At 49.1% G+C, this 24,775-nt stretch overlaps 1 protein-coding gene across 4 annotated transcripts in view; it reads left to right on the forward strand.

Moving 5' to 3' along the window:
• The window catches only part of PACC1 (proton activated chloride channel 1), a 57,550-nt gene extending 35,877 nt beyond the window's left edge, over positions 1 to 21,673 (forward strand). Inside the window, exons 1-8 of one of the 4 annotated variants that reach the window (XM_001510502.4) lie at positions 3,701 to 3,827; positions 7,378 to 7,474; positions 8,860 to 9,069; positions 12,915 to 13,066; positions 14,666 to 14,808; positions 17,725 to 17,869; positions 19,610 to 19,717; positions 20,712 to 21,670. In XM_001510502.4, the coding sequence (XP_001510552.1) occupies positions 3,792 to 3,827; positions 7,378 to 7,474; positions 8,860 to 9,069; positions 12,915 to 13,066; positions 14,666 to 14,808; positions 17,725 to 17,869; positions 19,610 to 19,717; positions 20,712 to 20,873 (1,053 nt within the window). In that variant the 5' untranslated portion in view covers positions 3,701 to 3,791 and the 3' untranslated portion in view covers positions 20,874 to 21,670. Of the gene's footprint in view, positions 1 to 3,700; positions 3,828 to 7,377; positions 7,475 to 8,347; positions 8,432 to 8,859; positions 9,070 to 12,914; positions 13,067 to 14,665; positions 14,809 to 17,724; positions 17,870 to 19,609; positions 19,718 to 20,711 lie in introns of those variants that run through there. The other 3 variants (XM_029047169.2, XM_029047170.2, XM_039914747.1) reach the window with 3 other exon arrangements.
• Positions 21,674 to 24,775: the final 3,102 nt, after the last annotated feature.

The raw sequence follows: 24,775 nt of genomic DNA on the forward strand, positions 1-24,775 counted from the left end.
CAAAGTCACACAGCTGGCAAGTGGCGGAGCCGGGATTCGAACCCATGGCAGTTCATGTGCAGCTCTTTGAACTGGCGTGTTCTTGACAGTTTATGTGCAGTTCCCCTTCGATCCAGGCCTGCACAACGGGCTCCAGCTTCTATGGAGCCAACCGTGACCCTGGGGCAATTGGCTAAACACTATATGCTAAGCGCCAGGGGTTGGTGCGGAATAGTAAACTCGGGCACAGACCTGCTGTCGAAAGGAGAGCCAATCCCCATTTTACAGATGAGGAAACTGAGGTCCAGAAGCTAAGCGATTTGCCCAAGGTCACCCAGCTGGTAAAGAGCCAGAGTGGGGATTTAGAACGCAGGTCTGTCCCACTCCTAATCGTGTGCTCTTTTCGCTAGGCCACACTGCTTATTATGTGTAGGCATGTTTTAATCAATCGATTGTCTTTATTGAATGCTTACTGTACTAAGTGCTTGAAAGTGTAGAACATAAAAGAGTTGGTAGATATGTTCGCCGCCCACGACGAGTTTCCATCTGGAGAGGGAGGCAGACGTGAGTGTAAATACATGGTTGGCCTGCCCTTCCTCTCAGCGTCTCTCTCAAAAGTCTAGTCAAGTAGCGACCGTCTCACAGCCAGAATTTGGGTCACCATGGAGCTGTTTTAAAAAATGTATTTCATATATGCCTTGATTTACAATACGTAATTGGGCCGGGGTTAAATGGTCCCTTATGAGATGAATTGCACGTAAATCAATGATATCTCAAATCTTCTAGGACTCATTTTTTTGAAGGGTGCCTGCCTGGGTTTGAGTATTTATGGATATTTTGATTGTTTATTGGATGTCTTTAGTGCTCTCCTTCCATAAAACTCATGGTGCTACACAGAGGTCCTATTGTATCCTGTCGGTATCCTTTGGATCTTGTTTGTGCCAGGCCTGAGACAAACGATCAGTTACTAGTTTAATAATTTGATTCTTATTTTCTGTGGACTGGGATTTCCAACAATACATCCCAATTCTACATATGAAAGTTATATATAAACTCAACAATCAGTAGTCTGTGTGCTGATAAATTCGTGTCCATTTTAACCAGGACCCCAGTTTGCTATCCTTTGGCTGAGGTACCTGTTTTATATGATTCTCGGTGGCAATATATACTTAAGTTATTAGCGTTACCTAATTGGGTGCTGAGTTTTAAAACGGTAACTAGATGCCAGATGCTAGCCTGAGTAAACAGTTGCCTTTGGTTTGCCAATCGCTGTGGGAAGAGGAAAAGGAAACTGTTATTTATGCCTCAGAATCTGTAAAGGGGAAGCACCTCTCTCCTCTCTCAGGAGAGATATTACAGGTTTGCAGCTGCAGGGAGCACAGAGCTGTATTCATATAGGTATAAATAGCCCCTATTTGCTCCTCTGTAAGCAGTACAGAGAGTAGCAATACAAAGTAGGCCCTGTTATGTATTTCTGTGGGAGATGGCGTAGTTTAGAATCTGACGAAAATGTGGCAGAAGGAGGAAAGTTTGGCATGGATGGGAGTGGATCAAAACGTTAACGTGGAGAGAAAATATTCTCTAGGTGCTACAGTAAGTGACCGGAGCAACAGGTAGTGACTTTGAAGTCCCAAATGCCATTCTTCATAAAGGAAATTTCAGCTCAGTCCTTGCCTGCCTATATGTCTTTCTGGAATCGTGCGGAAATACTCTTTGACTTAGCTCTTTTTTTTCCAAAAGCACCTCCAGATTTTTAACACAGAGCATGCAGATGCAGCTACATGTGAAAAGCAAAATTGTTCATGAGAGGTTGATAAGTTCAGGGTTCTGCATACAGTAGGTGCCATGATCAGATGGATTAAAATGATGTCAAATAGCTTGAACGGTATATGCTTTTTCATTGATTGGATGTGCTTGGTGGAAGGAAAAATAAAATGTAGCTCTAATAGCATCTTTTGGATGGTGGAAGGTGGCTTTATAGTTGCCTTCCCTGGATGGAAGTCTTTGGAAATAGATTTGGGCTCATCTGTCTGATTCAGTAAGGTGTGGTCTGGCCCGGAGGCAAGGGATTTGACTGAAGGACAGATTCTTCCATCTTGAGGATTTTTGAAGTGGCTGTAGGGTCTCTTACTGGGGGGTGGGGAGTGGTGGAATGGTTTGGGGATGATAGTGGAGTAACATCTCTACAGGATTCTGGGTTAGGGTGCCAGTAACTCCAGACTTCCTTCTCAATATTTATGCATAGCCCACCAGGCTAGTTAGGCAGCAGCCCAACAGGCCTCGGGGGTCAATTCAAAGCGTGTCACGTTTCCCACGGCAGATTTTTCTCCCCTTGACTTGCACCTGGGTTTCAATTCATGTGCCCCCAATCTCAGATTCCCAAAATATGGGTTTATCAGCCCAGAGCTCAGTCTTCCTCATCATGGTTCATATAATAATAATGGTCTTTTTAAAGCACTTACTATGTGCCAAGCACTGTTCTAAGCTCTGGAATAATAATAATTATGGTATTTGCTAAGCACTTACTATGTGCCAAGTGCTGTTCTAAGCACAACAGTAGCTACAAGGTAATCAGGTTGTCTACGGGGGGGCTCACGGTCTTAACTCCCATTTTCCCGATGAGGTCACTGAGGCCCAGAGAAGTTGTGACTGGCCCAAAGTCACACAGCTGACAAATGGCAGAGCCGGGATTAATAATAATAATGATGTTGGTATTTGTTAAGCACTTACTATGTGCCGAGCACTGTTAGAGAAGCAGCGTGGCTCAGTGGAAAGAGCACGGGCTTTGGAGTCAGAGGTCATGAGTTCGAATCCCGGCTCTGCCACTTGTAAGCTGTGTGACTGTGGGCAAGTCACTTAACTTCTCTGGGCCTCAGTTACCTCATCTGTAAAATGGGGATTAAGACTGTGAGCCCCATGTGGGACAACCTGATTCCCCTATGTCTACCCCAGCGCTTAGAACAGTGCTCTGCACCTAGTAAGCGCTTAACAAATACCAACATTATTAACATTATTATTCTAAGCGCTGGGGTAGATACAGGGTAATCAGGATGTCCCACGTGAGGCTCACAGTCTTAATCCCCATTTTCCAGATGAGGTAACGGAGGCACCGAGAAGTTAAGTGACTGGCCCAAAGTCACACAGCTGACAAGTGGCGGAGGCGGAATAAGAACTCACGACCCCGGACTCCCAAGCCCGGTCTCTTTCCACTGAGCCGCGCTGCTTCTCTAGACGGTAAACTCGTTGTGACTATGCAAGGGGACATGTCCGTTTATTGTTATATTGGACTCTCCCAAGCGCTCAGTACATTCAATAGTATTTATTGAGCGCTTACTCTGTGCAGAGCACTGTACTAGGCGCTTGGAATGTGCAAATCGGCAACAGATACAGTGCTGCGCGGACAGGAAGCGCTCAATAAATAGGACGGAATGACTCTACCGTCGCTCCTGCTGGCCGGTGCGACACCTGCTAAAGGCGATCGATCTGGCGTGATTAGTCAAAGGGCAGGGACTGTCTCTATCTGTTACCGATTTGTCCATTCCAAGCGCTTAGTCCGGTGCTCTGCACATAGTGGGCGCTCAATAAATACTACTGAAGGACTGAATGCCACGGCCCAGGAGAAGAAACTACCCTTCCCAGGCGGCCCTGGTTGGGTTGAGCGGGCCGCAGTCCGGGCGCATGCGCCCGGCGGCTCCGGGGGCCGGTCCTGCGCGCCCCCGCCGCCGCCGCCGCGCGCCCCCGCGCTCTTGCCCACCTTCCCTCCCGGGTCGTTGCCGCGGGCTCTGCGGGTGCCCGGCCTCGCCGTCGGTGCCATGATCAGGCAGGAAATCTCCACGTCTTACCAGGAGGTACTGGGGGCGGCAGAAAAGTTAGGGGCACAGGGCACCCCGCACCCCCGGACGGCGGTGGGCAGGAGGGCGGGGGAAGGGCGGCTGCCCGCTGCCAGCCGTGGGGTGGTGCACGGGGGGCGGGAAGAGAAGGGGGGCAATTCCCATCCTGCAGAGGCCGGGAGGGAGAGGCGTTGTTGGGAAGGGGGCAGCGGTTGCCAAAGGAAACCAGGGCTTGGAGGGTCGGGATGCGACTGTTTTCTTCCTTAAGGGATGGAGTCCTGGCCAGCGGGACCTGCGGCCAAGACCCCCGCAGGTTTAATTATTAGAGGCGGTGACTTTCTCAGGACAGCCGCCTCCGGGTTGGGGGATTTAGTGGGAGAGCAGGACCGTTCCCTCCTCCATGTGGCCCGCAGGGCTTGACTAGAAGAAGGGGCTGGCCGCCTGGCCCGGATGATTTGGGTGTAGAGGCCTGGGCCCGATAACTCCAGGAGGTCCCTTCCATTTCTAACTCCAACCGCCGCGGGTTATTTGGATTCCTTGCCCTCCACCCTGCAGTAGTAATAATAATAATGTTGGTATTTGTTAAGCGCTTACTATGTGCAGAGCACTGTTCTAAGCACTGGGGTAGATACAGGGTCATCAGGTTGTCCCACGTGAGGCTCACAGTTAATCCCCTTTTTACAGATGAGGTAACAGAGGCACAGAGAAGTGAAGTGACTTGCCCACAGTCACACAGCTGACAAGTGGCAGAGCCGGGATTCGAACCCATGATCTCTGACTCCCAAGCCCTGGCTCTTTCCACTGAGCCAAATAGTATTTATTAAGCCCCTACTGGGTATGGAGCACTATCCTGAGCAGTAAGAAAAACGTGCTCACACACACACATGAAAATAAGGTGGTACCCGAGCCCCCAAGGGACTCACAAAACCCATCTTTCTGCACCAAGCCTTTCCTCCTTCCCGTTCCCCACCCAGAACATCCGGGAATTAAAAAGAAAGCCTATAAGGACATGGGCATTGTTGGCATTGCAGAGCACCTGTCATTGGCACGCTCATCTTGGAGAGAACCAGTAAGAGACTGATGTGGATCCTGACTTCAAACAGCTGTGGTATTTGTTAAGCACTTTCTGTGTGTCAAGCGCTGGGGTAGATACAAGTAAATCAGGTGAGAGACAGCCCCCGCTTCAAATAGGGCTTAGAATCCAAGTAGGAGGGAGAACAGGGAATGAATCCCCATCTTACCAATCAGTCATATTTATTGAGCATTTACTGTGTGCACAGCACACTACTTAGCACTTGGGAGATTACAGTATAACAGAGTTGTTACGTTGCATTTGCACGAAGAAGCTAAGTGACTTGCCCAGGGTCACACAGCAGGCAAGTTGTGGAGCCAGGATTAGAACCAGGTCCTCTGACTCTCAGGCCCAGGCTCTTTCCACTAAGCCATGTTGTGGCCTTCTCTTTCCTCTTCAGGGGAAAAATTTTGCTCAGAGTTGGGCTTTTATTGAATTTATCTTTCAGCAGGAATGGGTTTTGGGGGCCTCTGGGTGATGGGGGAAAGTTAAGGTGGAGGTCAATCTCTCTGTCTTTTGGAGGGAAAAGTGTCCTTAGCTTGCAGTTAGGTCAGAGCTGCCAGTACAGTAAAGGAAGTTCAATATCCTGGGGGGGGGGGGGGGGCTGTGTGAAAGCAAAGCAAAATCCCAGTCATAGCCTGTTTTCTTCACCTTGTGACTACGATTCTTGACCATTTCCATTTCCTTCCCATTTTCCTTCTCCCTTGCTCTTGCTTATTGCACTCCCTGCTTCTTTACTGCATTTTGTTTCTGTTTTCTTTTCAGCATATATACTCTTGAGCATGACCGCTAGGTAAATCCAAGGTGAAGCACCGGGCCTTGGGCAGGAGAAGTGCTTCTTTGCCCTCTCTGGCATCCCAACCCAGTTGTCATCCCCCATTTGTCACATTCAGCAAGCAGTTGCCATAGTAGATAGGGGCCTGTAAGTTTTGTTTGCCACCCAGTAGAGACCCATGTTTGAGGAGGCCACAGACACTCCCTCACTCCCCTCCAGGTGACACCAAATGCCACCAAGTTCCACTTCTCTGTCCCTCACACTCACCCCAGTGTGCCCTTTGACATGCTCAGGATCCTGCTGAGCATAGGCACTCAGACCCTGGCCCTGGGTGTGTGTATGTATGTGTGTGTGTGTCTCAGTTCAGGTAGTTGACTGGTGGGAGCACCTGAAATTAACCATTCTTCCCTTTCTTCCAAGTGGTCTGATTCACCATTAGGTGCATCTTGTCTCTTGCCATCGACCCCTTTCTCCTTCCTTCATAGCCAACAGATCACCACTCTCTCCATCTCCCAAGCCTTGCTAAAATCACATCTCCTCCAGGAAGCCTTCCCTGGGTAATCTTTCATCTCCCAACCCTATTATTTTTTCCTTCTGCCTCACCTACACACTAAATCCTACCTGCTAAGCACTTAAGTACTCACCCCGCCCCCACCTCAGAATTTATGTGCATAGCTGTTGCTTTTCCTACGGGTAATTTAATGTCTGCCTCTCCACCTACTAGATTGTAAGCTCCAAAGTGTTTAGTATAGTGCTCTGCACACAATAAGTGCTCAGTAAATACCACTGGTTTATTGATATCTACCCAGGGAGGAGACTGTGATTGTGTGAGTGGAGAAGGGAGGTCAGGCTTAGGGGAGACTTGGTTCAGGCAGGGGAAGGCCTTAACTAGGGGCTCGTTCAGTGAAACAGTGCAGGAGAAAATGGGCGAGTGGGATCAACCCCTCACTCACTCCAAACAGCCCCAAGTTGGGAATTTTGTCGGTGTGGGATCAGATTGGGTCAGAATCTAGCCCGATGCCTCATGCATATTGAATGATTTTTCCAAAGAGCTGTAAAATGTTCTCTCTGCCTGGATGAGAGATGGAGAACAGCGACCTATACCTTCAGAGTCACGCAGACATCAGCATTTCCCAAGCACCCAAAATCTGCTAGGCCCAGCACTACACTCTGAGGAGAGTTAGAGGAGAAGATAATGTTGAAATAGGCCTTCTCTTCCAGAGGTGGGGTCCAAAAGGGGAGTCCCTCTCCTCATTCGAGAAGGAACAGTTAGAACGCAAAGATACAAATGACATGAAGCACAGGTGATACTGTAAACATAATCTTAAGCAAGTAAAAAGATAAGCCCTGTTGCTGATGCTGGAGAGGGTGGAGTTTGGGGGGTTAACATTGGAAAACTTTCTAGGGAACATGGGTTTTTAGGAGGGATTTGAAAGAGGGCAAGAAGATGGTTTGCCAACAAGGAAGGAGAAAGTTGTTCAGGCATGGACAGTGCTTGGAGGTCCTAGAGCCACATGGAGGCAGAAGTACATGCTATAGCCTAGAAATCAGATTCTGGATTAAAAAGAAGCAGCAGGGACTCAGAAGGAAGCTTCCCTGCTCTTAGCCTGCCTCCTGGACACTTAAGTTCCCAGATCTTCCTGGCATTTCACTCTGTTTCCCACCATGGAGAAGGACTCCATCCCAGCGCAATGCCTGTTCTCTGCCTTTTTCTCCTTCAGCTGAGTGAGGAGCTGGATCAGGTGGCTGAAAACGTGGAGAGGACGGAGGAGCAGAAAAAGGGAGAAGCCAGAGACAAAGATCAAGTCATTTTACCAGGTGAGTCGGGGGGCAGGGACAGGGAGAACAGAAGCACTGGGAGTAAGCTCTGGGCTCTGCCAGTCAGCCAGTCAGTTGATCAGTAGTCTGGATCATGTTTTGAACTAAGCGCTTGAGAGAGTACAGTACAACAGGATTGGTGGACACATTCCCTTATAGTCTAGAGTGGGAGACAGACATTAAAATAAATAACAGATATGTACATAAGTACTGTGGGACTGCAAGTGGGCTGAATATCAAGTGCTTAAAGGGTACAGATCCGAGTACATAGGGGATGCAAAAGGGAGAAGGAGTAGGGGAACTGAGGGCTTAATTGGGAAAGTCCACTTGGAGATACGATTTTAGTAAGGCTTTGAAGGTGGGGAGAGTGGTGGTCTGTTGTATACGAATGGGGAGGGAGTTCTAGGCCAGAGGGAGGATGAGGGCAAGGGGTCGGCGGCGAGATAGATGAGATCGAAGTAAAGTGAGTAGGTTGGTGTTGGAGGAGCGCAGAGTGATTGGGGATTTGGTGTCCCTCTTGTTCCTGGGTGTGGAAAGGGCCTTCCAGAACTGGGATAGCTCTTTGTGAGTTAGATAGGAGAGCTGGCCTTACCTCCCCTCTATTCTGAATGGTGGCAGGATTTTCGGAGGGACTCCTCTGGAAGAAGTCTATGAAAACTGGCAGATGGTCAGACGCCTCCCCTTGGATTTGGTATCTGATCATTGATGTGTCAGGGAGTTGATCTCCATTACCCAGTTCAACAAGACGTTTCCTATGGCCTTAAGTCTAAAGCCATAAATATTTAACAGCCCTGCAGGTAAGGGGCTCCTGCTCACCAGCCTGTCCAATCTAGCTGCCTCGAGCCTCTTCCCTGCCAGCCATTTGTGAGTAACAGAGGAGGAGCGGAGCCCCCGACCAGCTATTTAAGGGCCCCACCACCAGCCCTCAGGCAGATGAGGTGGTAGACAGGCACATAGGTAAGTTTCCATGGTAAATCCTTCTGTGACTCCCATTTCTTAGTAGGTTTTTTTGGGCTGAGCCAGTGAGGTTTTGGCTACCTGAGGGTATCCATTCTGTCCCTTGCTGCTCCCTTCAGCTTTCCACCATCATTTTCTTTGGGCTTTTGTTGGTTTCTGCTCAGGGGTGGAGGTCTTGGACTGAGTAACTGTATGAGTTATGATAGATTCGTATGCTTCCTGTTTACAATAATAAAAATGGTGGTGGTATTTGTTAAGTGTCTATTATGTGCTAAGCAAATTCTCCTAAGCAATGGGGTAGATACAATATAAGGAAATCAGACAAAGTCCCTGTACTGCTCCCTCCTCCACCCCACACGCAAGCTTTCCTGCCCTGGGAAGCTTTGGCTTCTACTGCCTGAGAAGCCTCAATCCACTCCTGTGTTCAGTCCTAGACAGCGAATCCACCGTGAGCAGCATCCGCTTCAGCAAGACCTGCCTTAAGAATGTATTCTCGGTGCTATTGAGTTTCATTTACCTGCTTCTCATGGCTGTGGCCGTCTTCCTCGTCTACCAAACCATCACTGACTTCCGAGAGAAGCTCAAACACCCGGTCATGTCCGTCTCTTACAAAGAGGTGGACCGCTACGATGCCCCAGGTGAGGCCGGAGGCCAGACTTTCGGTGGGGTTTGGGTGGCGTTCTGCCGAGATCACCGTGTCCCTCATTTGGCAACTCTGGGCATAATTTAGTCATGAAAAGTCAGGCTTTGGACCTACTGGAAATCAGTCCAGTGGGCCTAAAGACAGCTTCTGCACTCTGTCCTTCCTCATTGGTTTCCTTGGGGATGTGGGCAGTGAGGTTGTTGGGGGAACTGTGAGTAGGTGAGCTGCAGTAGATATCTGCTGGTCTTAGGAGAGAGCAGAGGTGGGGCCCATGAGGGCCAAGGCCATAGGAAACATGATGACCAAAATAGAATTTTTCTGTCTGGAAGTTTTTTGAAAATAGTTGAACTTTGTACACATGCCTGGAGCCTAGGAGTGTAAATTTTCCCAGCCTGCCCTTCCCCCAGTTTCCAGGTAATCAGTAGGGAGCCTCAGTCATGGCTCTGGGGAAAAGAGCCCATTGCCAGCTGGGAGAGCCTAGTGTGGATTCCACTCTGGCAGCGCTCAGCGGCCTGAACTCTGCCTCTTCCCTCTGGCCCCAGTGCTTCCTCGGAGTCATCATGTTCCTCAAACTGGACCAGGGCCCCAGAGCGGGGGCATAGCATCCTGAGAGGGTTGGAACTACTGGAGCCCCAGGGCCCTGAACAGCTGGAGGTGGCACCCTGAAGGCTGTAGGAACAGAGAGTTAGCTAGACCTTTGGACCTCCTTTCTGGCTTGGGTACTAAGAGGGAGACAGTGCTGACTTTTTATTTTTAGCTGGAGGAGGGACATGGGGTGTCATGAGTTGGGAAGCATCGGAAAGAGGAAAAAGTGGCACCCTGGGAGCCCTCACTCAGGGAGGGCTTTGAGGACTGAATTAGCCTTACCCCACAGAGGGGGAGCTGCCAGCCACTCCTGGGAGAGGAAGCTGAGGAGCTCCCACTATCTTTGTAAATTAAATCCTCTCATACACAACTCTCCTGCGGTCATTGAGAGGAGAGGAAGTAGCATTTTATTCAGGGCACCTCCAGTCCCACTGGGCCACGTGAGTGTAGAAGTCCAATGAGTATAGACCTCACATGGACCCACTTCTGGCCCAAGGCCAGAGAAGAAGATCAGCAGGGAGACCAGTTGGCGTGGCGTGGTATGGCCTGTTGTGGCATGTCCTCCTCTTTGGTCTGGGAATGGTCTATTTGCAAGTAACAATCTGTGGGATCTAATCAGGATCAGTGTGTCGTGGACTCCCGTGGGCACTGGGTCTACAGCCTGGACCAGCTCCCAGACCCCAGGGGCTCAAAATAATCATTGTGGTATATGTTAGACATTTCCTATGTCAGGCACTTTGTTCAGCACCGGAGTAGGTACAAGATAAACATATGGGACACAGCCTCTGTCTCACACAGGCTCCCATTCTAAGTCCTGGGGTCCTGGATTGTTGCCCGGAGTGGTGGGGCGGGGTTTGCTTCCACCTGGAGGGATGGGATCTAGCCCACAGAGGGGGAGGGGTGTCCCACTCTGGGCTCCAGAGTCCACAGACTCAGGAATGGCCAGGGCCGTCTGCCTTCACCCAGGGCCTCTGCATCCTGCCTGGATTCTTCCCAGAGCGGGCCAAGCTGGAACTGGGAGGACACAGAGCCTTCTGGGACCCCACCGGGAACAAATGCTCCCTGAACTTCGTTCACCCAGTTGTTTCTAGTCCCCGGTTGGGCAGCCGGCAGGGGAGATGTGACAGGCAGTAGCCGAACAAATGCTCCAGGAAATCCTCTTCCTGCTGGCCTCACCGCCCCCATGGAGGGAGCGAGGGAGAGACTCTTTCTCTCTCTCTCTCCTCCTCTCTCCTCCCCTCTCCGCCCCCAGAAGGGGAGATGATAAATTCTCATATTAAACTCTTGAGCCTGTAGCTCCTCAGAATCCTGAGCCCTTCTTGGGCCCTGCAGCTTTTCCCTTTCAGGATGGGGGGCTGAGTCAGGATCCCAGAATCTTCCACCCACCCCCTAGTTCTCTGAGCTAATCAGAATTGGAAGCAGTGACTGCAGTCGGGTTCCCCTCAGTGTGAGTCCACCATCCGGGTGCTTTCTCGGCACCCAAGGCTCCAAACCCAGAAACATGACAGGATCTGTCTTGAGTAGTGTCCCCATTTCTCAATCAATCAATCAGTTGTATTTATTGAGGACCTACTGTGTGCAGGGCACTTTACTAAATGCTTGGGAGAGTACAAACAGTATAACGGACGCATTCCCTGTCCAATATGAGTTTACAGTCTAGAGGGGGAGACAGACATTAATCTCAATAAATAAATTACAGATATGACATAAGTGCTGTGGGACTGAGGGCGGGGATAGTGAATAAAGGGAGCGAGTCGGGACAGCCAGAAGGGAGTGGGAAAAGAGGAAATGAGGGCTTAGGGAAGGCCTCTTGGAGGAGGTGTGCCTTCAATAAGGCTTTGAAGGAGAGGAGAGTAATCGTCTATCAGATATGAAAAGGGAGGGAGTTCCAGGCCAGAAGAAGGATGTGGGCGAGAGGTCAGAGGTGAGATAGATGAGATCGAGATACAGCGAGTAGCTTGGCATTAGAGGAGCAGAATGTGTGGGCTGGATTGTAGGAGGAGAGCAGCGAGGTGAGGTAAGAGGGGGCAAGGAGATCGAGTGCTTTAAAGTCAATAGTGAGGAGTTTCTGTCTGATGTCTGATGGACAACCACTGGAGGTTCTTGAGTTGGGAAATGTGGACTGAGGGTTTTTGTAGAAAAACAATCCAGGCTGCAGAGTGAAGTATGGACTGGAGAGGGGAGAGACAGGAGGCAGGGAAGTCGCAAGGAGGCTGCTACAGTAATCAGATGGGATAGGATAAGTGCCTGGATTAACTTGGTAGCAGTTTGGTTGGAGAGGAAAGAACCGGTGAAAAGCCCAAGCTGATGGGCAACTGGCCCTCACTGGAGAGGTCCGGACCTCCCTTGGCAGGCAGAACTGTGGCTCTGGCCAGGGAGGAGGCCAAAGAGGCTGTGTGGCCAATCAGAAAAGGCACTGGGACTGGGAGTCGAGAGACTTGAGTCCCTGCGTGGGGCTCATTCCCTCCATGGATCCGGGCCCAGCCGAGGCTAATGAGGCTGCCACCGTCTCTGCCGCTGCCCCCCGCTCACCTGCTGCCGTGTCCCGGCCGACTGCCACCGCACCCCAATCACGTGCTCTTGTGGTCAGCTAGCCTCTCTTGGGCTAAAATAGTTTACCTTCCTGTTGATTCAGAGGGACATTAAGCTTTCTCCTCTGGTGATGATGGCATACGAGCTCTTAGTCCAGTGCTCTGCACACAGTGCTCAATAAATACGACTGAATGAAGTACTTCCTAGGTGCTAAGCACTGGGGTAGATACGAACTCATTGCATTGGACACAGTCCCCATCCCACTCAGGGTTCCTTTTGTAAGAGCAAGGGAAAACAGATCAGGAAAGTGAGGCCTAGAGAAGTTATGAGACTTGTCCAAAACGTACGGCAGTTACGTGGCAGAGCTGGAATTAGAACCCAAGTCTCTCGACTGCCAGTCCCAGTGCCTTTTCCAGTTGGCCACACAGCCTCTTTGGCTTCCTCCCTGGCCAGAGCCACAGTCCTGCCTGCCAAGGGAGGTTCGGCCCTCTCTAGTAAGGGCCAGTTGCCCATCAGCTTGGGCTTTTTATCACGGGGTAGGGTCAGTGGCGTTGGAAGGTCTGGTTCTTTCCTCCTCCCGGGGACATGATAACAACACCACGCAGGCAAGGAATATACTCAATAATCACTGGCTGAGGATCAGAGCAAAAGTGTGTGAAAACCCAGGGGTGTGGGTGTGAGAGTTGCCTGTTTAATTGCCTTCCACCTTTCCTTCCCAAACAGGTATTGCCCTATACCCGGGGCAGGCTCAGCTGCTAAGTTGCAAGCACCACTATGACTCGATCCCACCTCTGGAAAACCCAGGTCAGCCCGGAGATGTTAACTGTACCACCCGGAGAGTCAACTACACCGATCCCTTTTCTAACCCAACCATGGTAATCAACGGCAAAGTCTCTGGGCCCGCGGGGAGGCGGGAAGGGGGCCGCCGACGGGGTGACCGTTACCGCCAGCAGTCAAAGGCAGCTGGACCCGATCCGTTCACTTCTGTTAAACCTGAACTCTGAGGGAGGCCAGCCATCTTGACAGGTGGATTTTAACTGCCTTTCATCATGCTAGACTTCGAACTATAGGTAATGATAATAGTGGTATTTGTTAAGCGCTTACTTTGTGCCAGGCACTGTACTGAGTGCTGGGGTGGATACAAACAAGTCGGCTTGACAAAGTTCTTGTCCCCCATGGGGCTCACAGTCTCACTCCCCATTTTACAGAGGAGGTAAGAGACCCAAGGACCCAGATCTGATGTTTGAAGCCAAGAGAGGTCCACAGACCCCTTGCCGCTTCTTTGGGGAGGGAGCTTTTCTGCAGTTCAGCCTTTGGTCTGCGAAGCAGGAAGTGAGATGTGAGGATGGGTGATAGCGCTCTCACCTCTCCATGAGAGCGGAAGGAGGCAGCCACACAGATCATTAAAGTCCTCTTTGGAGATGCTCCGTTCTCTTTGAGTAGCGGGTACGGAACAGCCCGTTTTTCTGTCCAGGGAGCCTGCAGAGTCATTGGTAGTAGTCTTTCCAAGTCTGGAAAAAGCAGCTTGAGTTTAACCAGCAGTCGCACTAGATCCGGAAATGAGTGCAGGGCCGCAGGGGTTCTGAAAAGAGCTTTCTTTGGGACTCTCAGGACTGCGTATCTGTCTCTGGGAGAATGACAGAGAGGGGCAGGGAGACACGCATGCACGTGCATGCACAGAGCCTACCTAACTGCCCACGGGCTGGAGCTTTCCGCTGGCAGTGTAAAGAACATTTGGGGGCCGGGCGTTCAGGCCCCTGCGTCAGCAGATGAGAGATGAAGGGGTGAAAGAACTTGGAAAAGTGAAATCCTCCAAGCCTCCCCAAACCAGGTCAGTTTGGTCAGAAGAAGCCAGGGCTTCACGTGTAGTCTGTGCTCAGGAAAAGCCCTGGGGGTTTTCTTTCTCAGCCAGTAATAGTTCTCCATTTACACTGGTTTCCCACCAGAGTCAGGGAGGAAAATGGAAGCAAAAAAATCTCGTAGTGTTAAGTCACGATGAGTCGAATCCCATTTAAAAAAACAACTTGAGAACTGAGCTAGCTGGGACCTCGGGGGCCCCTCCTTTTGTTCTGTGGCCTGGTCTGTAGGCCCCCTGAGGAACTGGTGGTAGGTGTCAAGCCCAGAGGATGGAGGGGTGCAGGCACGCAGCTGGCAGGCAGTTTCAGCCCCCGAGATTCCCCTGGGCTGGACAGAGGTAATGAAAGAGGCAGTGAGATCTTAGGCCGGGGGAGGGGCGGCACAAGGTGAGAGATCTCCCCCACAGACCTGCCCTTCCCTTGGCTTGCAAGGCCAACCGGGACACTGAGCGAGTGTTGCCACCCCCGTGTGGGACCCCGCCGCAGCCCTCCACAACGGTCTAGCTGGACCTCATCTTGCCGAGAGGGGACACTCTTCTCCCAGGCCGTGGGACGGAACAGGGTGTGGGGAAGAACGGGCTGAGGCCCTGATGCCTGCCTTGCCTCTGCCACCTGCAGAAATATGCTTTGATCGTGCAAGGACCCCGGGAGGTGAAGAAGAGGGAGTTGGTCTTCTTGCAGTTCCGTTTGAATGAAACCGACCAGGACTTCAGTGCCATCGATTATCTGCTCTTCTCTTCTTTCCAGGAGTTTCTGCACAGGTAGGTCTGGGCGGGTGCGTGCTGTCACAAGCCTCCGAGAGAGGCTGTTGGCCACAGTCCCAGCTCCCAGGCATAGAGAAGCTGGGATGGCCCCGGGGGACAGTGTACGATGGAAAAAATTAGGAGACTAGTGTCACAGAGCCCTAAAAGGGACATCGAGAGGGAGGAGGAATTGGAAAAAATTAGGAGACCAGTGTCACAGAGCCCTAAAAGGGACATCGAGAGGGAGGAGGAAAAGGCGCAGTTGTTGTAGTAGTATTTATTAAGCATCCTTTGAGGGCAGTGCACTGTACTAGTCACGTGAGCAGTACAATACAAAGAAGGAGCTGCCAGTCTTAAGTGGGAGCTGGTGGGTGGGTGACAGTATCTGAAAGAATATTTCAATTCATAAGACCATAACTGCAAAATTTACAGTAGAAATTACACCTTCATCACCCTCCCTGTGGAGTCTTGAGACTGCAGCCCAGACCCGTGTTCAATCAAGCAACAATATTTATTGAGCTCTTACTCTGTGCAGAGCACTCTATTAAGAGCTTGGGAGGGTAGCCTGAAGTAAGTAGAAGCTATCCCTACTGTCAAGGAGCTTAGCGTGTAGCTGAGGAGACAGACATTAAAACAAATTACATGTTAGGGGAAGCAACTTAGTGTTAATGAATACTGTGTTGTTGGATGGCAGTGAGGGATTGAATATCTAAGTGCTTAAGTGGGTAAGGACTGAAGGTAATGCAGAAGAGAAGGAACAACGGTGGGGGAGGTGTCAGGAAAGCCTTCCTGCCCTCTGGACTTCGTGAGGGTACCGTGCCTGGGGAGTCATTGGTGTAATAGTGATCATATCAGAGTTTGCAGCTTCCTACTCAGTGTGCTGCAGGTGACAATCAGTCGGTCATGTTCTGAATCCAGGCTGGGCCGTCTTGGCAGAGCAGTGGTGATCCTTGGGGGTTTGGATGTCGTGAGAAAAGGGAGTTGAAGCTTCACTAAAAACAGTCAGGTCCACTTCTCTTGTCACGTGATGAGGTGGAAGTGGTAGAGTCGGGGGGGTACACAGGTAGGTGGGAGACAGAGGTGGTCAGCAGCGATCAGCGCCAGTGTTTGTTCCCAGTCCCTCCCGCCTCAGTCCCGATGATGAGGATGTCGCTGAGCCTGGCTGTAGGAGACAGCCAGGAAGCCCACCTTGCTTTAATCAGATTGTGGAAGAGTAGGCAGGCAGTTGGGTGGGATATCGATGTTGATGGTCTGGCTGTTGTGTCATCAGACCAAAAAAAAAAATTCAAATCAAAAATACTGCCGGTAGCCTTTTTTGTGTCAGTGTGAGACAGTCATTCCCCTTAGGTAAGTGCCCCGTGCCATCGAGCTGCATTGCGGAGGGGGATGGCCCGGGCCTGGGTTTTACAGTGGTGCCCAAGCAAGCCACAGGGCCCTTGTGCCAGCTGCATGCGATGACGCACTGTCAGTTCAAGTTGCCTGTGGTTTCTGCCCCAGGTGAAGGTGGTTAGTTTAGAATCGGAAGTCATACTGTGTGGGTGTTTGCTTTCTTGTTTATGTGCCCGGCGGGGGCCACTGCCTGGGCTGAGCGCAGTGAGGCTGGGCAGGGAGAGAACCCGGGCCAGCCGTGTGGGGGGAGCCCAGCTGGGCCTGAACAGAGACCCCAAACCCGAGCTCACCCTCACCACTCCCGCAGCCTGGGATGGTGGCTCCAAAGCCTGCCTGCCTGCCAGCCAGAAAGGGGCTCCTTCCTCCTCCCGCCCCCCCATTATCCCTTCTCTCTGGACCAGGCAAGGGGACTGACCCAGGGAGGGGCAGGAAGAGAAACAGGTGTTTGGCTCTCGGAAACAGCATTGGTTTCCCTTCAGTGCAGGTAGTAGTAGCATTTATTGAGTGTCCACTCGGTGCTGAGTACACGGGGTGTGGGGGGCTGGGGGGACAGGGCAGCACGATGGTTCATTTGGACCATTTCTTCTTTTCAGTTCAGCCCTCCCTGGGGCTTCCTGTAGTTTTGCAGCCAAGCACCCCAGAGCCAGCAGTTTAATACAACTGATCAACCAATGGTATTTATCGCGCACTTATTTCGTGTGCAGAGCACTGTACTAAGCGCTTGGGAGAGTACATTACAAGAGAGTTGGTAGACACAATCCCTGTCCACGAGGAGCAATAAATAAGGGAGAGATGTTTAACAAGAGTCTGTTGGAGACAGTTTCTTCCCTTTTCATTTCTCTTGGGCCCAAACCCCTTCTCCTCCTCCCTCAGCCCAGGCGGTATCTATTACCAACTCTTGCATTGAACTCTCCTAAGCAGTTGGTACAGTGCTGTCCTCAGCAAGTGCTTAATAAGTACAGTCCATTAATTGTTTGAGCGCTGAGGGTGAAGCCCTCCAAAGTGGATCTGGCCAGATCCATTTGATCAGGGAGGGGCACGGAATTCCTTCAAGGAGCAGAGCCTGGGACAGCCTGCCAGCCACTAGCTTCTGCCAGCTCCATGGAGGTGGGTGACCGGGACTGTGCCCCTTCTGAAGTCTGGGCAGAGCAGGGGTCAGGGGTGGTGAGGCTGGCAAGGCAGTTCCACTGTGAGCCTTCTGTGTCACCCAGAATAAGAGGAAATTATGTTCCAACTATAGCAGGAGGAAGTTAACGGTAATGGAGAGTTTCCAGTGGGGCATCCAAGACTCTGGAATTTAAGATGGATGGAGGCTTATGGGCTCCCTTCCCCATAAGTTGTTCAGCAGGGAAGAAGAGTTTGTCAGAATTAGGGGGCAGAGATGAGGGGCTCTGTCTCAGACGTGAGGGTTCTTCTAGAAAAGCGTTCTCACCGAGAGCCAGGCCGGGCCAGTCTGGACCCTGGCGGGGTCAAGGATCAGCTTGGCCACTTGCTGGCTCCGGCTCTCCCCGGAACTCTAACTCTGGCCTCCTCCCCCTGCTGCAGCCGTGACCAGGCAGAGTTCATGCAAGGTTGTGAGAGCTCCTACTCCAGCTGGAAGTTCTCTGGGGGCTTCCGCACCTGGGTCAAGATGTCCCTGGTGAAGACAAAAGAGGAGGACGGGCGCGAGGCGGTGGAGTTCCGTCAAGAGGTAACGGGGCTGGGCAGGGAAGTGGGGAGGCCTGGGGGTCCCTCTTCCCAACACATTCCCAGCTCACCCCTGCAGGCTGAGGAGCCTGGGAGTGGGGCAGAACCTGCTTTTTCATGTTAAGATCCATGTTTTGTCTTTTCTCTCTTTGGAGCTGTTTTGAAGGTGGCAGTAATTGTAAGATGAAGTCAGTCTTTTTAAGTCTTTATACTCCGTGAGGGTCCTCCATATTTGTTGAACACCCACTGTGGGCTGCACTGTTCTGTGTGCACCAGGGAGGGGGTTTATCACAGACGTAGACCATAAAGTAGAAATGTCAACCAACTGACAGGTGCAAGGAAAGAAGCATGTAGGGGAAACTGCATTGGATTTCCACCACAGCTTTCATATCCGTCCACATCTCTGAGTGGCAGGGCAGGACGGGGACTACTAGTCATTTTGTTGATGGGGAAACTGGCTTCCATAGAGAAAAAGTGGCTCTGCACCAAAGACAGAACTCCAATCAGACCCAACTAGAGTGGCTGCCCTTAGACTCCAAACCTTGGTTACAAGCAGTCTCATAGCTTGTTCTGGGGATTGAGAATTAATACCCAAAACCACTTCCCCTTTCTGATGAATATTTGGTCTGAGCACTGGTCTCGGAAAACAGATTGAGTTCTACCTCCCTTTCTGCCTCTAGCCACCCTGGGCCACTTCACTGCAATCTTGCTCTGCAGCAGACCCAGAAAAAGACTCAAATCTGTAACGACTGCAACCTTGGGAGCCACTCACAGTACTGAGCAGCGGGACAGTCAGTGAGCTTTCTTGGGGAAAGAAGACGGTGTCCTTTTCATCTTAACCGCGTCCCCCAGAGCTCAGCCTGGTCAAGCTGGAGATTCCCCAGGCCTCAGTAGGAGGCTGCTCTGCCCATAGTAGTTGTGGCCTGTTGGAAGCCAGGGCCCTAATAAGAATTATAACAATAATAATAGTAACTGTGGTATTTGTTAAGCACTTTGTGCCACAAACACTGTACTAAGAGCTGGGGTAGATACTATAGAGCAGGGGCAGACTATGCACCCAGCAAGGTCATGTCTGTGCTAACTGTTCACAATTCTTGTTTGGGTCTTAGCTGACTTTTAAAATGACTTAGTGCCATGTGGAATATTTTTGCACCCCGAGGGGATTCAGTGAATACTTGCTGACTGAGAAAACTCGAGTTATGTATGAAATGAGGAATAGTTGGGGTAGAATAAACCATGTAATTTGAAGCATCTGCTACTCCTCATGTGACTAGCTGCCTTATTTTTCTTTAATAAGAGCAGTGAATAATCCAGTGGTGAATTTAATGTCTTTTTTCTTTTCCATTTAGAATGAACAAAGTATTTTAGCGCAGTGCTTCTGGGTGGTGTTTTCTCCCAATCACTGAGAAGAAACAAAAAGACAAGAATAATGATAGATTAGAGGAGCAAGGTTTCAGGGTCCTCAGACCAACAGTGACAAAAGTCAGGGATGGCCTGCTCACCCTTCTACAAGTTAACTTCACACTGCAGGGGCTGATGGGAGCCTGCTGGCAGCTTCTGACCCCCCCAGAGGCCCTAGCTGTCCCTGTATGTTACACCCACTGATTGGGTCCCGATGCACACAAGTGCTCGCCCTCTTTGGGTCACTAAAGCCTTCTCATCCCCAAGCCCTGCCTGACCTCTCCCCCTCAGCTCCAGGAAGAGGATGTCAAATGATCACTCTGCTTTCTCCTTCTTTCTCTAGACTAGCGTGGTGAACTACATTGACCAGAGGCCGCTGGCAGAAAAAAGCACCCAGTTATTTTTTGTGGTCTTTGAGTGGAAAGATCCTTTTATCCAGACAGTTCAAGACGTGAGTATATTTCAGTCGATCATTGGTGTTTATTGAGAGCTTACTGGATGCAGAGCACTGTATAAAATGCAGCAGCCTGATTCCCTTAAGCTTGAGCTGCTTGGTGAGCAGGACTATTGAGTAGAGCAAGCATTTGCCTTTATCAGAGTTGCCTTCGTTTCATTCCCCCTAGACCTTGTCACTTCCTGGGAAAACAGGCCCCTCTCAAAGCCATAGAAATCACAGTAGACATTGGTATCTTACTGTGGAAGATTAGAGATTCAACTCTTAAGAGAGTTTGTGAAAAGCTAGTGCTAGCTCTTAAGTGAGCCAAGGAAAATAGAAAGGTAGATTAGGGGGACTTAGTCCTATTTAAGGACTATATTAAGTGCTTGGGAGAGTGCAAGGAGGAATAGACATGAGCTCGGGACTTCACAAACAATCACAAAGACAGAGCTGCTTTTGATTTGATCCATCAAATAATTGGGCTTTCAAATGGAGAAGGGCACATTTCCAATTGATTTAGGATAAGTAAAAGCTGTGTTTTGGAAAAAGTAGAAATAGTGATCCACAGCATGTTCAAAAGCTAAAAGAGGGCTGGAAATAGAAGTACTGGAGTATTGGGTCTAGCCCTATGGCCTAATGTTGGTTACTCTAGTAGAGTATGGGACTGTATGGAAGGAGGTGCTGGTTATATAAAGACTTGCTCAGGAAGGGGACGGGAGAGAAGGCTGATGGTGCTTCACTGGTCTTTTAGACTGAGCGCTTCCTTTCAGCCTCCTCAACTAGTTTTGAGAATAGCAAAAGATTTACCTTTCCCTTCTGTTAAATTGGCCATACTGTCAGAAAACCCCAACCAGAAGCAAAGCCCACTGCCTCTTGGTCTTTAAAAATTGTAGAACCAAAATGAAAGAGGCTTGAATTGGATGATATTATAGAACTCAACCAAACAGATGGAACTTGTGAGAGTAGCCACAAAACAGGCTAAGCAGCTAATAAAATGTTCATTTTTCAGATCATCACTGCAAACCCTTGGAATACCATTGCTCTTCTCTGTGGGGCTTTCCTGGCTTTATTTAAAGCAGCCGAGTTTGCCAAACTGAGTGTGAAGTGGATGATCAAGATCCGAAAGAGATACCTAAAGAGGAGGGGACATGCATCAAATCATATAAGCTGAAAGAAGGCACCTGGAGATCATGATGTGGAAAACACTGGATCAAACCACCAATTTTGATGGAAGTTACTACCACCCCAGCAGTAACAAAACCAATTAGCACCAATTTATGCATTCACCTGATGGAATACTTGCCAGGTCTGGAGACTCCGCCTGGTCAACTGACACTCGGCTCGGCCTAGGGAGTGGCTGACTGCAGCCTAGTGAGCAGCCCACCTGGAGTCCTAAATTATTTAAGTGTTTAAGTTATTAACAGACATTAGGCAGTTGATCAAGCATAAATGGGGTGGGAGAAGAACTGACAAACTTCCTGAAGGCATGGGCCTTTGGTGGATAATTATATTACTTTTTAATCTAGAACCCAGATGGTAACAGGATTGGCATGGACCTAAGTTTTGGCTCATATCTTAAATTCTTTTGTTCTTTTTTTACAGAAGGTTTTTAAAGAGGTCCTAGGTGGCTTTATTTTTTCCATCAAACAGTGAGTATACTAATGAATTGTAAAGGTGAACTGTACTGTAAATGTGATCTGCCCTGAAGGAAGTCCCTAAAAAAACCCTCTTAATTTCATTTCCTTATCACCTGACACCTACACTGGAATTTTTATCATTTTAATAATTGTGTTGTCAGAGTTTTATGGATGGTTCAAATTAGTGCGTGAATAATTTGGAAAAACCTTGTTATCCATTTAGGTGAGTACATACCCTAAACTGTTGTCAGTGTCACCATATTGGTTTCTATGTCCCCTAGGGGTGCCCCAAACACTGATGTGCATCTATAATAAACACTCTGATGTCAAATGACTGGCTGGATCTCTTGAATAACAGAGTGAGCTTCTCAGGATGAGTGTTTGCCAGCCACACTGTGGGGAAAAGCAGTAAGAGACAGCAGAGAAGGCTAATAATTTTAAGCAAGCACTTGCAAGGAAAAAGCAGTCAACTACTGTCTATGGAACTGAGGTAACCCAGGCCCTTTACCAGTATAATTTGAAGAACTAGAGCCTGAGGTGAGGAGGCATTTGCTGTATCAGTGCCATTAGGCCAAGGGAGAGAGCAAAGCTCAGGAGTCAGCTGAATTCTAGTGCTGGCTCTGGCTGACATTGTGTGAAGGCGGAACATTGCGCTGCTCCCCACCCCCCAACCCCTCCCCTTTATCACTGCTTGCACATTGCATGATGGGCAGGGACAAGTGTCCCAACGGTGCTTCACAAGCCATATCATTATGACCGATTCTTCTAATTTCTTGGTCCTGAAGTCTAGTGACCGAGGCTTATCCGTTATTCCTCACAGGAGACATCATAATCATTAGTATGTCTTTCTGATAGTCAAACCCACAGGAGTTAAAGCAGATCAGCTCTAGAACCCAAAACAAAAATAATTCTACAAGACTATTTTAAGAATTCAAAGCATTCTACCGCAGGATTTCTAAGGACAAGGACGGTAAAGGAATGAGACGGCTCTAGCCTACCGAACAGGCAAGTGACTATTTTACTGCTACTGTGCACTGAATAGGTGGCTAGCTCTTTCAGTAGTTTTGCTTTTTGGTAGAGGGATATATATATATATATAGGGCTTCTATATTGCTTTTACAGAGGCTTTTCTTTCCCCATAGACATTCACAGGATTGATATTGCCCAATTCCTGCTAGAAAAGTGAAAAATAGAGCAGGGCCATGTCTGTCTTTCAAAAACAAACCCAAATCCTTCTATTTCTTATTAGTGGAGCCAGTGTAAGCGGCAACAAAGGAGATTTGCAGCTCCACAACCTCCTCTAAGAAATACCATGAAATAATCAAATTTCAGTTCAGAAGAAATTTCAAAATAGCCAACACATTTCTAAAACCCCTTACACAAAATTTCTCCTTACACTGTTCTTTCTGATTCATTTCAATCTCTGTAGTTATAGGGGGTGAGCCCAGGAACTGCCCTGGACAAGCAGGTCAGGAAGGTGCCTCCGAAGAGCAGAGTCCAGACTTACTTCCCAGAGGCAGTGGGACTTTGGGTATGGCAGAGTCTGAAGACAATCGAAAAGGTGAGAACTATCCTTAGAGCATCTTTGCTCTGGGGCTAATGCCAGCCTTTTAAACTGGGTCTTCAGTTGAAGAACATCCAGAATTAAGAGCAGATAAAGAGCTGCTTGCCTAAGGCTTTAAGAGCAAGTTTTTTTTCTGCCAAAATCGGCGTAGAGGGCTGAAAGCTGTTTAAAGCAGGCAAGCGTTTGGGCCACGAGGCTCTTTTGGGGTGAGGAGCTCTTGGTTGGGCCAGGACACTGCCCAGATGCCCCTCTCCCAAAATTTCCTCTGGAGAGGTGCTTTGTAAACCCCCTCCTGGCTAACAGGAACCATCTGGTCAAGACTATGAGGCTCTGAGGAAACACCTGAGTGTACAGGTCCAAGGTCCATGCAGGGATGATTTTTGATTAATCTGGTCCATCTTGGACTTAGAGCCTCTTCCACTTTCCTCGCTGATGAATCTGTCAGTCAAGCAAGTATACTGTCATCCCTGGAAATCTAATGGCTTGGCAGTCTCCCTGTCGATGCTTCTTGGGTGTAAAGTATTTTGTTTTGCAGATTCTGGTCAGAAAAAAAGTTTTGGTTTTTTTTTTAAACTCTCAAAACTTGCTTATACTTGACCAGTACAGGCTTAATAAATGTCAACTACGTAGCGGCAGAGTGACACTTAACAACAGGGCTACAGCCGAGACGGGTGGGAGGATTTAAAGGAGCCTGTTGCCAGGCTATTTCAACAGCCATGCCGATTTCTCCACGACTTGCATTATGAACTAATCAGACTGTACTTTATTGCCCTATTTGGACTGATAGTCAACAGGTTGGGGCCCTTTGTTGTAGAAAAAGAATATTGTATATATGTTCCCCTTTTTCTGAGATTTTTAAGAAACGCTCCTTTTCTAAACCCAGAAATAAATCCAGCTTTAGCAAAGTGCTCTCCTGACAAAGCCTTATCTCAGATGAGTGTGGAGCCAGGCAGAAATTCATTACACAAACACTTGTGAAAGCTTACATTTTAGCACTGAAAATAACCTCATTAGAGGTGTTTTTAAACAAGTATCTTTAAAAGATGATATTCACGTCAGTACTACTTAATACTTAGTAAAATCCTCCATAGAGAAGCATAGTCAGAAATTCCATTCTGTGCATCAAAGTTCATAGCCTCTTAAGAGTATCTGACAGAATAAACTGAGGATTTAGAAAAGTAAACACCCAGTTTTAGCTATGAAAAAAAATCACCAAACTTTAAAACAATATCCTAAAACCCGGTAAATCAGTTGTCTAGATTGGAGAATAAAGCTATGCCCCAAAACCATGAGAGTTGAAATTTTATAGGATAAGTCATGTAAAATAGGTTCCTCACCTTGGGTCTTTTTTTCCACAGGTTCTGCTCTGTCTGTCCTCCTCGCTGTCCTAGAACTACCCTCCCTTTAGCTGTCAGTAATCTAGTGTGGGTTCCTCAGGGTGGGACAGTCAGTCATTTGTGTTCCCATGCCGCCTTTCAGGATGTCCTGGAAATGGCTTCTGCAGCTGCTCAAATACTGTTGACGTGCCAAGAGTAGGCAGACCCAGTCCGTAAAGAGGAAGCAGATGAGGGCTACAGAGTCCGTCACAGAGGCAGATAGAGTGCTACTCTGTAAGCTGCCCAACCTGCATAAGATTTTTGAAATGCAGAGTCAAAAGAAATCTTACCAAGCAATTATTAATATAGAGTTAACGGTTGATCAGCGGCAACATTTCCGTCTACCCCACCGCTTTCCCATTTTTCAAACCAAGACTCTGGGCCCCTTGATTTGCTCTTGTTAATGCTCTACCATTTGAGCTGCAAACCTTCCTGAGCATCTCATTCAAGCTACCATTTCCAAGACTTACTGGCAAAGATGGGGATGTAGAGCACC

This window comes from Ornithorhynchus anatinus, chromosome 19 (assembly GCF_004115215.2).
Source record: "Ornithorhynchus anatinus isolate Pmale09 chromosome 19, mOrnAna1.pri.v4, whole genome shotgun sequence".
NCBI classification, from domain to species: domain Eukaryota; kingdom Metazoa; phylum Chordata; class Mammalia; order Monotremata; family Ornithorhynchidae; genus Ornithorhynchus; species Ornithorhynchus anatinus.